At 43.9% G+C, this 13256-nt stretch overlaps 1 protein-coding gene across 1 annotated transcript in view; it reads left to right on the forward strand.

Annotated features, from left to right (window-relative positions):
- Positions 1-13256, forward strand: part of mfsd14ba (major facilitator superfamily domain containing 14Ba) — a 32984-nt gene that overhangs the window by 10421 nt on the left and 9307 nt on the right. The window contains exons 6-9 of the mRNA XM_063211658.1: positions 1354-1572; positions 4564-4677; positions 7568-7639; positions 9628-9740. Of these exons, the coding sequence (XP_063067728.1) occupies positions 1354-1572; positions 4564-4677; positions 7568-7639; positions 9628-9740 (518 nt within the window). The remainder of the gene's footprint in view (positions 1-1353; positions 1573-4563; positions 4678-7567; positions 7640-9627; positions 9741-13256) is intronic.

Below are 13256 nucleotides of genomic sequence, written 5' to 3' on the forward strand. Positions count from 1 at the left end.
GAGTGGCAGGCAACATTTAAAAATTAAAACAAGTCCGCCAGGCGGGCAAAGATGCGTCCGTGTACGCAGAGAGGCCCTGGGAGCTCCAGTCCAAAAACTCTGCAGCCTTGTGGACACAGGAGGGAATTACGATTTAAAGAATGACGGACAGACGGACAGACAGACGGACGGACGGATGTACTCTCTTATAGAGATGCTAGGACGCATCTAAAAAATACAAAAGCATTGGAGAAAACACTGGTGGAACAGTGCTTCCGTGCTTCATCACTGGCAATGTATTTCCCACACAGTAACTTTCTAAGTATCAAGACTCTTACAGTAGTAGGTGTCCTCATCCTAAACCAGGGGTATTCAATTAAATGTTAACGAGGTCCAGTTTTTCAAATTCCTCCCAGTTAAGGGGCCGAACTACAGTATACGTATGTATTATGGTTGCCGTCTGTCAATGAAAAAAATATGGTAGACTCAGTGTTTCCCATACATTAAGGAAACTATGGCGCACCGCCATAGTTTAAATTTGGCCGCCATAGTTTCGAAAATGTAAAAACTTACTGTACTTTTTTTTTTTTTTAAATGATTTCCGTTTTCTATTAAACGATTTGAAAAACGATTTCCTTCGCATTTTCCTCCTGGTGTAAATACATCCTATAGAGAAAACAATGAGTGCTTGAAAGACAGAGGGATCAAAAGCCTAAGTTGTTGTAGTTAATAATAAAAGCAATAAAAAACCTTGAGAGAAGGGACAGTTGGGATGAGTTTACTGACACTCTCCAGGCTTTATTTTTACAGTTGTATGATAATGAGTTAGGCAACAGGCCTTCATTGACAAAGCAGAGGAGACATCGGGCTGCATATAGAAATTAATGTGTAATGAATGTGTATAGACATAAATGTGTAATATGTTGTTCAGCCCTTTTCAGCACCCCTCATGTAGAATGTGTACGCCTATGTGTGTTGGGGAAAAGGTATAGCCTAGTGTCTTAGACCATTTTTGTCTGTGCGTCACAAATTTCAGTGCTCCTAAACTGCTTTCTTTGTTTTTATGCCGCGTGACCCTAGTTTCCAAAAATTCTGTGGGAAACACTGGAGACCTCATTGAAGTGGAGGGTCAGGGGGTCCTCCCCCAGAAACTTTTGCATTTCTAAGATGTAATTTCCTGCATTTTAATGTCCCGTGTCCCATTTCAGCACGATAAAGGAACCCATACTTTTATCTCTAAATTAAAAAAAAACGATTCTGTATTTCAAGGGGCTTGTAGGGGGCCAGAACCTTGCTGTCCAAGGGCCGCATGTGGCCCCAGGGCCGCCATTTGAATAGCCCTGCCCCTGTCCTAAACTGTCTTCCCCTCCTCAGGTGTCGGCCACGTTCGCGGCCAGCCTGGTGACGAGCCCGGCCATCGGGGCGTACCTGTCGGCGCGCTACGGCGACAACCTGGTGGTGCTGGTGGCCACGCTGATTGCGCTGGCCGACATCTGCTTCATCATGCTGGCCGTGCCCGAGTCCCTGCCGGAGAAGATGAGGCTCACCACCTGGGGAGCGCCCATCTCCTGGGAACAGGCCGACCCATTTGCTGTGAGTCTCTCTCTCTCTCTCTCGCTCTCGCTCTTGCTCTCGCTCTCTCTCGCTCGCTCTCTCTCTCTCTTTCTCTCCCTCTCTCTCTCTCACTCACTCACTCACTCACCCATATTCTGTCACCTGGGTGATATTTTTCTTGTGAGTGACACGTAGGTAGGCTTGCAGACACAGACATGCACACGCACACACGCACACACGCACACATGCACACATCCAGACCTGGTTTCTATCCCTCTTTGGTTCTGTCTTACACACACACATACACACACACACACACACACACACACACACACACACACACACACACACACACACACACACACACACACACACCTGGGGAGCAGCCATCTTCTGGGAACAGGCCGACCCCATCACTGTACGTCACCGCTGTCAATCAGTCAGTCAGACACACACACAGACACTCGTACGCAACCCTTCTCTTACACACACACACGCGCGCGCGCTCGCACACACACACACTTGCTTTGTGCGTTTCTCTCTCACACACATGCACACACTTGGACTGATACCTTCATTGTACCATACCAAACCAAACTCACTCAGACACGCAGACATTCAGCTTCTCTCGCTCTATCTCACTCTCACTCACTCACCCTCTCTCTCTCTCTCTCTCTCTCTCTCTCTCTCTCTCTTTCTCTCTCTATCATCCACACACTTTCTTGGTTTCTGTCTCTGTCAGGTTGATCACATCATTCCACGTCGCAGATGTCAATCTCACATGCACCCACGCACGCTCGCTCTCTCTCTCTCTCTCTCTCTCTCTCTCTCTCTCTCTCTCTCTCTCTCTCATCCACACACTTTCTTGGTTTCTGTCTCTGTCAGGTTGATCACATCATTCCACGTCACAGATGTCAATCTCACATGCACCCACGCACGCACGCTCTCTCTCTCTCTCTCTCTCTCTCTCTCTCTCTCTCTCGTACACACACATTCATACTTGCTCGGCTTCTTGCTCTTACTCTTACTCGTCAGGATGGAGGTTTTCTCCTGCTCAGCGTTTTAGTTTCTACTGTTGTTGGAAGTCAGTAAAAAATTACCTTCATACACACTTTTCTTTCTGCTTTGATAAAATCTGTCAGTCATTACTTGTAAAAGACACATTTCAGGAAGCATTCTGTGTTTAGTGTTTTGTTTTATGATTGATGTCACAATGTCTTTCTTCACAATGAATGACATCAAACACTTTAGTCTTTCAAGTCACGGTAAGGAAACACAGCAAAAGTTACAAAGTTGTGATGAATGACTTATTGTGTCAGATGTTTGAAGGGGAAATATGAGCAGCAAACTTGTTTTGTGTGGTTTTTTTTTGGCAGTCATATGAGTTGAGTGTAACAGTTCACCTGATGGAGTGGTTTGGTTATAAAGCGTCTGCCAAATGCAATGTAATGTAATACATCTAATGTAGATGTATTGGAGTTGGTATAAACAAAAGCACTACCTTTTGCATGTTGCCCACTCACAGTGACATTACATACAATCCAAAACATCTAATAATCTAGTTGTTTTGCAATAGCATGAACAAATGCAGCGACTGCATAGAAAAGGAAGGCCTTGTTCAAGTTCAACGCTCACCATTAAATGTTTCTCAATTTGGCAGTTCAAGACCCTCTGTGCAAATGAAATGAGCACAAGGGAATGGTAATAGCAAGCAAAGCAAAGCAGCCTCACTGACCTCTATAAGTAATCTACCCTGAGGAAGACACTCAGTGGTCTATCCTGTCTATCTATGCATTTGATGAGCAATCAATTACGTTGAGATTGAGGTTCCTGTGTTTGTGGTTTGTCCTGTAGTCCCAGGGGAAGACAGGGTATTTATAGGATCTCTTGTGGGTTTCCTTGTTTTACCCTTTGCAGTCACTGGGGAACACACAAGATCTCTTATTGCTTAACCCTATGTAGTCGCATCTTTTTCCCCAATGCAATTCTGCCATGGCTACAACACTTAACCCGTTTGCTGCCTTCTCGGCCGCAGGGGGGAAGAAAAGAGTCCCATCCGGGGTAGTAATAAGCATAGCATTCCTAAAACTAACAAGTCAGTTGGACTGTAACGATACACTCAACTCACGATTTGGTTCGTTTGTATCACAATTTCTGATCTACGGTTTGATACAACCAAGAGGTCTCTAATAATCTTTGAAAAGTTAAAAAATTATAATGATATTAATTTGAAGCGTGGATGCCCTATGACATCATATCATGTGGTTGTTCTCTGGACTGAAGGCTAACAGAACTTTGAATGGGCATATCATGATACTGCCTTCTTGCAAAGGCAGAAGCGGTCAAAACTTGTCGCCCAGGGAACTGGACGGCTACGAGGGCGATCCGGGTTCGATTCCCGACTCAGGTCATTTCCCGATCCTCCCCCGTCTCTCTCTCCCACTTGTTTCTTGTCCCACTCTTTACTGTCCTGTCTAAATAAAGTTGGGGAAAAAAACTTGTTGCCCAGACCCCAAAACATTTTTTTTTATATAAACTCGGTGCGACTGCGTGGCAGCGAACAGGTTAAGCGTCCAACCAAACAAAACGTGGTGGGGGCTAGTCATGGCAGAGCTGTGTTGGGGGGAAAAGAAGACGCTTTGTAGTTCCTGAGGATGGTGGGAAGAACTCAACGGTCCTCATTTAGGATCTGTTATGTGATGATTTTTGTTGTGTCATTTGTCATTACCACGCACTGATGATGGCTTGAGAGCCGCAACGCGTTTGCTTGTGGACATGGTGGTAATTTATAAATAAATAATGAGACGTAGCTTGTGAGTGCGAATTTTTCTTCTTCAAGTTGATACTTTTTATCGCGCACCTCAAATGTCATTCATTTTTTTTCAAGAAAAAGTTGAGCGCGTTCGTCCTCTGACAAACTTTGTGTCATTTGCCCCTTTGCAGTTCCTGAGGATGGTGGGAAGAACTCAACGGTCCTCATTTAGGATCTCTTATATGATGATTTTTGTTGTGTCATTTGTCCCTTTGCAGTCGCTGAGGAAGGTGAGCAAGGACCCCACGGTGCTGATGATCTGCATCTCCGTCTTCCTCTCCTACCTGCCCGAGGCTGGACAGTACTCCAGCTTCTTCCTCTACCTCAGACAGGTGAGGCTGTCACTTTGTGTGTGTGTGCTTGGGAGAGTGCGAGAAAGAGGTGTGTGTGTGTGTGTGTGCGTGTGTGTGTGTGTGTGAGACTGTCTGGCTGTGTGTGTGTGACTGTCTGGCTGTGTGTGTCTGTGCGTGTGAGTGTCTGTGCGTGTGTGCGTGCGTGTGTGTGTGTCTGTGTGTGTGTGTGTTCCTCTTCACCTCAATGGGCCAATGTGTTCATGCTTCTGAGTGAATCTCGGTAAGCCAGACAGTGACAGTGTGTATGCGCATGTGTGCTTGTTGTGTATTCAAAGATCCAGGGTGCGTTTGGGTTTAGGTGTATGTACTGTGTGTGTGTGTGTGTGTGTGTGTGAGATGACAGGCGAGCCTTATGGTATTACATAAGTATTGCTGTGTGTGTTGTGTTTGTGTGACTGCACGCGTGTGCCCATGTGTGACAGAAAGATGCGTACGTGACACGTGTTTCCTGCTCCAACTGAGATCCAGTAGGTGAGGCCGTAATGCTGTGTGTGTGCTGAGTGCACGTACGGTTCTGTGTGGCACGGCGGGGCGTGTTTTTAGTATTCACAAACACAATGTTGTGAATTGAAACATCATTAGGCAACGCTGACCTCCTATCATTGCTCAAGTAATAAGACCCGGGCCAGGCAGTTATCCTACATCACTTATTTGTTTTGACATGTCTCCTAGTTAGAGATGGAGGGAGGGAGAGAGCGAGAGAGAGAGCGAGAGAGAGAGAGAGAGAAATAAGAGAGAAATTAGAGAGAGAGAGAGAGAGAGAGAGAGAGAGAGAGATGTGGTAAAAAGCACTCAAATGAGATCAGCCAGTACATTCATTCTGCTGTGGCTACGTGGTTGTCAGCGTAAGTGATGAGGTGTGACTAATTCAGAGCAGTTGGTGCATTACGAGGACTGCGGCTGCTGTAAAAGTTTATTGTCGGTGGGAGAAGAGGGTACAGTGACGATGGGTCTGTCTGTGTGAATGTCATTGTCATTGTCAGCGGGCCCATCCCTTCGACTCAATGGAAGAGCGTTGTACTGCTTTGCTTTGCTGCAGGGATGCAGTGACTGTCTTTACCTAGATATATCCGGGTACCTTGGAGCTAGGGATGGTACAAACCGTACCAAAACCCGAAACCGTACAATGCACCCACCATACCAAACCGTGAAATGCAGTCCGTGGCAAACCGCAATTTATGTACTGCCCAGAAAAATATGTAAAGCAGAGATCGCAGGAGTATCTTATACAGTCTCTCTGATTAACACATTAGCATATAAGACCAATCAGAGGATGACACAATTAAAATCACACCATTTTCACATTATAAGCCTATACAAACCATATGTAGGATATTTAGTGATAAGTCTGATTCTATTAGCCACTTGAAAGAGGGCATTTGGAAGGCTCAGACAGCGCACATCAGCTGACGACAGCTGATTGAACTTACGCATCATCACTTTATAATTGCAGTTATATAAATATGGTTTAATATTCCCAGTGCACCATTTATCATGAACTAAAAAAAAAGAACCGTAGAGAACCGAAAACCGTGACCTTGATACAGTGATATGAACCGAACCGTGAATTTTGTGAACCGTTCCACCCCTACTTGGAGCAGTTGTTTACTTTTTTGATTATGATTGTTGTTTCGTAACTTTCGTTGCAGACGTTTTTTCCACTTTTCTTTTTCCCCAAAGGCTGTGCGATAGCAGAGATAGACAGACACCTTGCTCTGCCCAAGGCAACGTTCAATACAAAGATACAGCACAATGTAAACAAACAGAAATGCTTTTCTGAATTTTGAAACCGATATAAACATATTTGGAAAAAAAAAAACATAAATAATTCACAAGATATCCGAAAGGCTCATTTACATACAGTAAGGTGTGTGTGTGTGTGTGTGTGTGTGTGTGTGTGTGTGTGTGTGTGTGTGTGTGTGTGTGTGTGTGTGTGCGGGTACGCGTACGCGTACGCGTGAGTGTGTGTGGCTATGTATGTATGATTGTGTGTGTTTGAATGCCCTCAAGCTGAATTAATTCCATGTGAATGTCTGCCTGGGGAAATTATTCGTAGAGATGATGTCATCATATGCTGTGCAAAACAAAACTGAATATTTCATAAAGTGTGTGTGCTGAGGGTTATAGTGCTGTTCTGCTGTTGGTGCTCCGTTGTTTTTCCCATGGAACCTGTCTTATTATGCACACACACACACACACACACACACACACACACACACACACACACACACACACACACACACACACACAAATCCTTTCCCTGTCTTGCCCCGTGTCTTCTTGTCAAAACCTTGTCTATCCTCTGTGTCTTATGTGCTCCTGCGTTTTGTCCTTTCATTTCTGTTCTTCATTTTCCCTCTCTTTTTCCTCCTGTATTTTCTGTTGTTTTGCATTTAATTCTCGCTCTCTCCCTCTCTCTCTCTCTGTCTGTCTCTCTCTCTCCATCTCTCTCTCTCTCTCTCTCTCTCTCTCTCTCTCCATCTCTCTCTCTCTCTCTCCCCATCTCTCTCGCACTCCTCTTCCTTGCTTGACTGAGCCTGATCATATTCACTCCAGTGTCTGGTGTCACTGCAGAGGGGATTTGAGGCTCGATGGGGCAAGGAGAGACGGTAATGCGGTGTTTCTGACACCCTCTCTCCCTCCCTCTCTCTCTCTCTCTCTCTCTCTCTCTCTCTCTCTCTCTCTCTCTCTCTCTCTCTCTCTCTCTCTCTCTCTCTCTCTCTCTCTCTCTCTCTCTCTCTCTCTCTCCCTCTCCCCCTCTCGCTCTACCTCTACGTATCTTTCCCTCTCACACACACACACACATTCTCACAAATTACTTCCTGCCATCACTCTTTTCACCTCTCTTCTTCTCTCCTCTCTTCCGCAGGTCATAAACTTCACCCCCGCGACGATTGCCGTGTTCATCGGGGTGGTGGGCATCCTCTCCATCGTGGCACAGGTGCAGTACCTTATTTATGAGGCAAAGCTGCCCACCTTTCTATGCATTTTACTGCCGTGACTGTGAACAAATGACACAAACCATCTACACTATGCTGCACTGCATTGTGGCACAGGTGTACTACTTTTTTATTTATGAGGCCCAACTATGCTTTTTTGTGCTGTGACTCAAATGACACAAACTATCCAATCTACCCTATGCCTCTGAATGTGGCATCGTGGCACAGGAACCGAACGGTACTTGATGAGGGAGAGCTACCCACTTATGCATTTCACTGCTGCTGTGACTCATGACAACCAAATGACAACCATGTACAACACTATATGAATACTGTGTTGTGTACTGTATATGAGGCAGGTGCAGTACTTACACACTTACACTGTACACACTCTTCTGCATTTTAGTGCCATGACACTGACTCTCTGTGCAGATGACACAAGCTGTGATTAGATGACGGATGACACAAACTACATCCCTGTCCCTCCATTGACTCTGCCCTGATGAAGGCCACTCCTTGGCCGAAACATGTTGGCATTTTTAACTTTTCTACAATGATTTAGCCATTTAATAAAGCTATTTTAACTTTTTTGGGAAGAGTGCCTTGGATTCTTCGTTTCTTTTGCGTCCTATTTTTTGACCAAAGAGCCTTGGACTACCAACCAAAAACGCAGTAGCCCTCCAAACTTTTCCTATTATACTGTACGTCCCTGTATGTTCTTGTGACGGGGTTTCACAAAAAGCAGCATTTTTTTCTCCACTCTCTCTGCCTATCTGTCTGTCTCTGTGGGTTTTTGTCTGAAACACTAGTGATTTGCTGCATTGCTGCACTGACAGATCACAGCATAGTGTAGACAGACATGTATATCTACTGCTAGGGTTCACACTCCTTAGGGTGCCAATTAAAAGCTTCCTCCCAGACGCCCCTTGCTAGACAGCAACACTGCATGCTGTGGCCCTGACCACACACAGCAGAGCTGACTCGACAGTTCGACAGAATGGTGGATTTTTTATTATTTTTTAAAATATATTTTTATGGGCTTTTATGCCTTTATTTGACAGGACAGTTGAAGATGGTGACAGGAAGCGAATGGGGCAGAGAGACAGGGGAGGATCGGGAAATGGCAATCGGGAAACTAGAACCGGGGTCCCCGAGGGTGGGCATGCAAGCCCAAACGTAGGGGGCTTAGCGCGCTGCGCCACAGCGCCCCCCAGAATGGTGGATTTTGACGGCTGCATGCAGAATGCATCTATGATTCCTTCAACGCTGGGCCAAATGAAGGTGTCTTTGAAGGCGGCATTTTATTCATATATTCAGTGCTTTCTGTCACCAGCGCTGTCTTGGAAGGCAGTTTATTTCCTTTTTTTGTTTGTTTATGGTAAACAATCCAAACCAGACGGCTGATGCATGTCTCAGTTGTTACCATTTTGTCAATTTTTGCCGGGAGTACCCCCGTTCTCCCCATCAGACGGCTGTCAAATAAGAATCCTGGATGTTTGCTCTCATCTGTACCTGGGGCTGCAATGTCTTATTCCTTGAAGACAGTGGTGCTGTAGAAAGCTACAGGCAGCAGCAGTGGCAGCTCTAATGACTGTGTGTGTTTGTGTTTGTGTGTCTGTGTCTGTGTCTGTGTCTGTGTGTGTGTGTGTGTGTGTGTGTGTGTGTGCGCGTGTGTGTGTGTGTGTGTGTGTGTGTGTGTGTTCATGTTAGCAGCTGTGTGTGTGTGTGTGTTTGTGTTCATGTTTGTGTGTGTGCGTGTGCGTGTGATCATGTTTGTGTGTGCAAGCATTTATGTTTGTGTGTGTTCATGATTGTGTGTGTGTGTGTGTGTGTGTGTGTGTGTGTGTGTGTGTGTGTGTGTGTGTGTGTGTGTGTGTGTGTGTGTGTGTCTGTGAGTGTGTGTGTGTGTGTGTGTGTGTGTGTGTGTGTGTGTGTGTGTGTGTGTGTGTGTGTCTGCAAATGTGTGTGTGGGTGTCTGTGTGTGCTGTAGACTCTGGTGCTGACGCTGCTGATGAGGAGCATCGGGAATAAGAACACGGTGCTGCTGGGGCTGGGCTTCCAGATTCTACAGCTGGCCTGGTACGGCTTTGGCAGCGAACCATGGTGAGTCAGTTACAAGACCTGTGTTTTTTATGTGTGTGTATGTGTTCCTTTCAACTTCAATGTATCCAGGGAGTGTGTGTGTGTGTGTGTGTGTGTGTGTGTGTGTGTGTGTGTGTGTGTGTGTGTGTGTGTGTGTGTGTGTGTGTGTGTGTGTGTGTGTGTGTGTGTGTGTGTGTGTGTGTGTGTGTGTGTGTGTGTGTGTGTGTGTGTGTGCTTCTCTTCATTGGGTACTCTGGGTACTGTGGGTGCATGTGCTTGTGTGAGGGGTCATTCCAGCTGGAATCAGCAAATTTCTGAAAAATCTCCCACTCGACCCCCTCGGATTTGCCTGAAAAAAATGTATGTGATGGCTTAAACATCCAATAGATCATATCCACAATATCAGAACTATGCTCTGGATACTTTTGGCACAAAAAATCTGTAAATAAGTACACCCCCTACGCTTGTTTTAGCGACATTGCATGAGTGACCATGTTCAGACTCAATTATCTCCAGAACTATTTGTGTCAGATTCATTATATTTTCAGGGCTAAGAGTCCCAGACCTGAATATCATATATTACAATTTGCAGCACTGTAAGTCAAATCACACCGTAATAATGTGCCTCTACTTTTTGTAGATACCATATGTTCTAGGGTTTCCAAATGCCCGTAAAAACCTCAAAGTTCTACATGTAAGGTTCATCCTTGGTAAATGGTCTGATATGTACCATGACTTTCACATCATAGTATATCTAACAAAAGGCTCCAATGGTTGTTGAGATACAGAGGTCCAAAGATGGGAAAAAAATAATTTGCACCAATGTTTGGAGCAATATTTCCAATCTATGACACTAGTTAGGAACTTTCTGTTTGGTGTTTCTGAAAGAGGATGCTTTTTTTAACAACATATAAAAAAATTGGGATGGTGTTTTGCCTCATTCTTTTTATAACGGACTTCAAAATCTCAATTGGCTACAATTACTTGAAGCTATGAGGACCATGTCACCAACCGACTTGTCGCAACTCTCAAATCCATGGCTCTGATGTCATCTTAATAGTGAAAACAAGATGGCTACCCTGTGAATGACAAAGCAAATTCTAGGGAAACCATAACACTTGTAAATGAATTGATTGATGCCACACAGCAAGAATAGCACATTGCACATGGCTTTGATAGACATTAATTATTTTAATTGTAAAATCATAATAATCATCATCATCATCATCATTTTAGTAGTAGTAGTAGTAGTAGTAGTGGTAGTGGTAGCGGTAGTAGTAGTCTTGGAATAAAGTGATGAAATAGGAGAGGATTAAAGAATTGTAGCACTCTTGTTTGCAACAAGGACTCCCATCCTAACTAGTCTTTCAATCAGCACCTGTAAATTTATATTTGCTATGAAGCTTGTGTCTTACTCGTTAAGTTATCAGCTGTATTGCAAAATAACTTAATTCACACTGGCTAGAGATTCCCTCAGACTATTTTGACAGCATGGTCCTGGAGTTTTAGCTAGAAGAGTTTGCTTGCATGCAGTATTCAATATGAGGTGAATATTGAAGGCACAGAAGTTCATATTGGCACCAGACAACCATGTGGTTCTTGTCACATAGTTGCGATCTAATTCAGCTGCTTGCATCAATATAATATTATACCATTGCAATGCTGGCAAGTGGATTGCAGGTTAGCAGTAGTGTTTACAACAATCATGGTTTGGATACTTGTAGACAATGTGCATTAATTATAAAGTTCATCATCACATTGATCCAGGTGAGATGATGAAAGCCGAAAGGAAGCTTTGCAGCATGCAAAAGCGTTCAGATACGGTGATGGATTGGGGGCGGTTCACAGTTCTACAGTCAGGGTACCTCTGTGGTGACTGTTGGCGGGGGTGGGACTGTTTTATGGTCACATAGGAAAGTAAAAGTTGATTAGAGATGACACATAGGAGGAGACAGTTTGTAAAGAGGTATCCTGATTGTAGAACTTCTCGCCCCCCATCATCCTCCCCTGACCGAAGTGCCCTGAGCATGGTGGTGGTATCCTTACTGAAATCAATACCTATGTTGTCATTGTCCTTCAAGGTACCAATTTCGTTGTACCTGTACAATGACATTACAGTTTCATTCAGGTGTTCCTCATTGAATTGCCAATGACGGATGGTTGCACACAACAATATGAATGCAGATACCTAATGCACCATCAATGACAATGGCAAGCTACCTTATAAAGTCAACTCATAAGATGCAGCTTGTGATTGAAAGTTAAGTGTGTATAAAATCATGTGTCACAGGCCAGAGCATTGAAAGTTCCTGACTTGTTGAATACATTTCATTTTTTTTTCAAATATTAAATCACCATCAAGGCAGTCAAGGTTGCATCAAGGAAATCATATCAACACCTTGTTTTATTTCCAGAGGTTGTTTTTTTATGACTTCTCTCAAAATGGTACTTCTCTCAACCATCTTGAATTTATTGCTAACGTAGCGCCAGTGAGAACATGTTGCGTAGTCACTTGATCATCTGGCCGATAGTACACTTAAAAAGATGAGGCCAGAATCCCTGAAAAAAATCAGAAATACTGAGCTGAACAAACAGCTTTGCCTGGGCCCGGGATAAAGTCGTCTGAAGAGACCCCTTCCCAATACATGCAATGTAATGAGTACCCAATCTTGATTCCCCCATGTCCTTGGCCCAGAACAATTCACCACTTCCGCTTCCCTCTGCACTATTTGATCACAGGCTTATGTCACACCGCAATGCGCTTTACGATCATTAAAAGGAATGAGGCAAAACACCATTCTATTTTTTTTGCTATGTTGTTAATAAAAATATCCTCCTACAGACACAACAAAAAACAAGTTCACAGCTGGTGTCATACTTTGGAGGTATTGCTCTAAAAAATGGTGGGGGGTTTTTTCATGACGCCACTTTGGATGGATTTGAGGGATGCATGCCACATTGCATTGAGATTTGAAAAGGCATTATACAAACAAAAAAAGGGGCAAAACACCATCCCAATTTTTAGATATGTTGTTAATAAGAATATCCTCTTCGAGAAACAACAAACAGCAAGTTCACAACCGCTGTCATAGATTGGAAATATTGCTCCAAACAATGGTGTTTTGTTTCCTTCCCTTGATGCTGACTTCCTGGAACTATTTTGGAACTATGCCATTGACTCCATGAGCCGCCATCTTTGTGTGAAAATGGAACACAAAAATCAAGGGGATTGGCCACCTTCTTAGGATGGAATTGAGGGTTAAGTCAGATATACTGAAATACTGAGCTGAACAAGTATAAAATCACCTATTTGGTATCAGAGATTTTAGGTTTTAGTGTACACTGACTTGGCTATTCATTTTAGGTGTAGTAAACCCAATTTTTTTCTAAGGTAACAGGGCTCCTAAGGTACACCTGCATGTCACACAGGAATGAGTTTTTAAAATTCATTATAAAAATAATGGGCCAAAACACCATCCCAAATTTTAGATATATTATGAATAATAATATTATCTTTCAGAGACACCAAACAGCAAG

This window comes from Engraulis encrasicolus, chromosome 12 (genome assembly GCF_034702125.1).
Source record: "Engraulis encrasicolus isolate BLACKSEA-1 chromosome 12, IST_EnEncr_1.0, whole genome shotgun sequence".
NCBI classification, from domain to species: domain Eukaryota; kingdom Metazoa; phylum Chordata; class Actinopteri; order Clupeiformes; family Engraulidae; genus Engraulis; species Engraulis encrasicolus.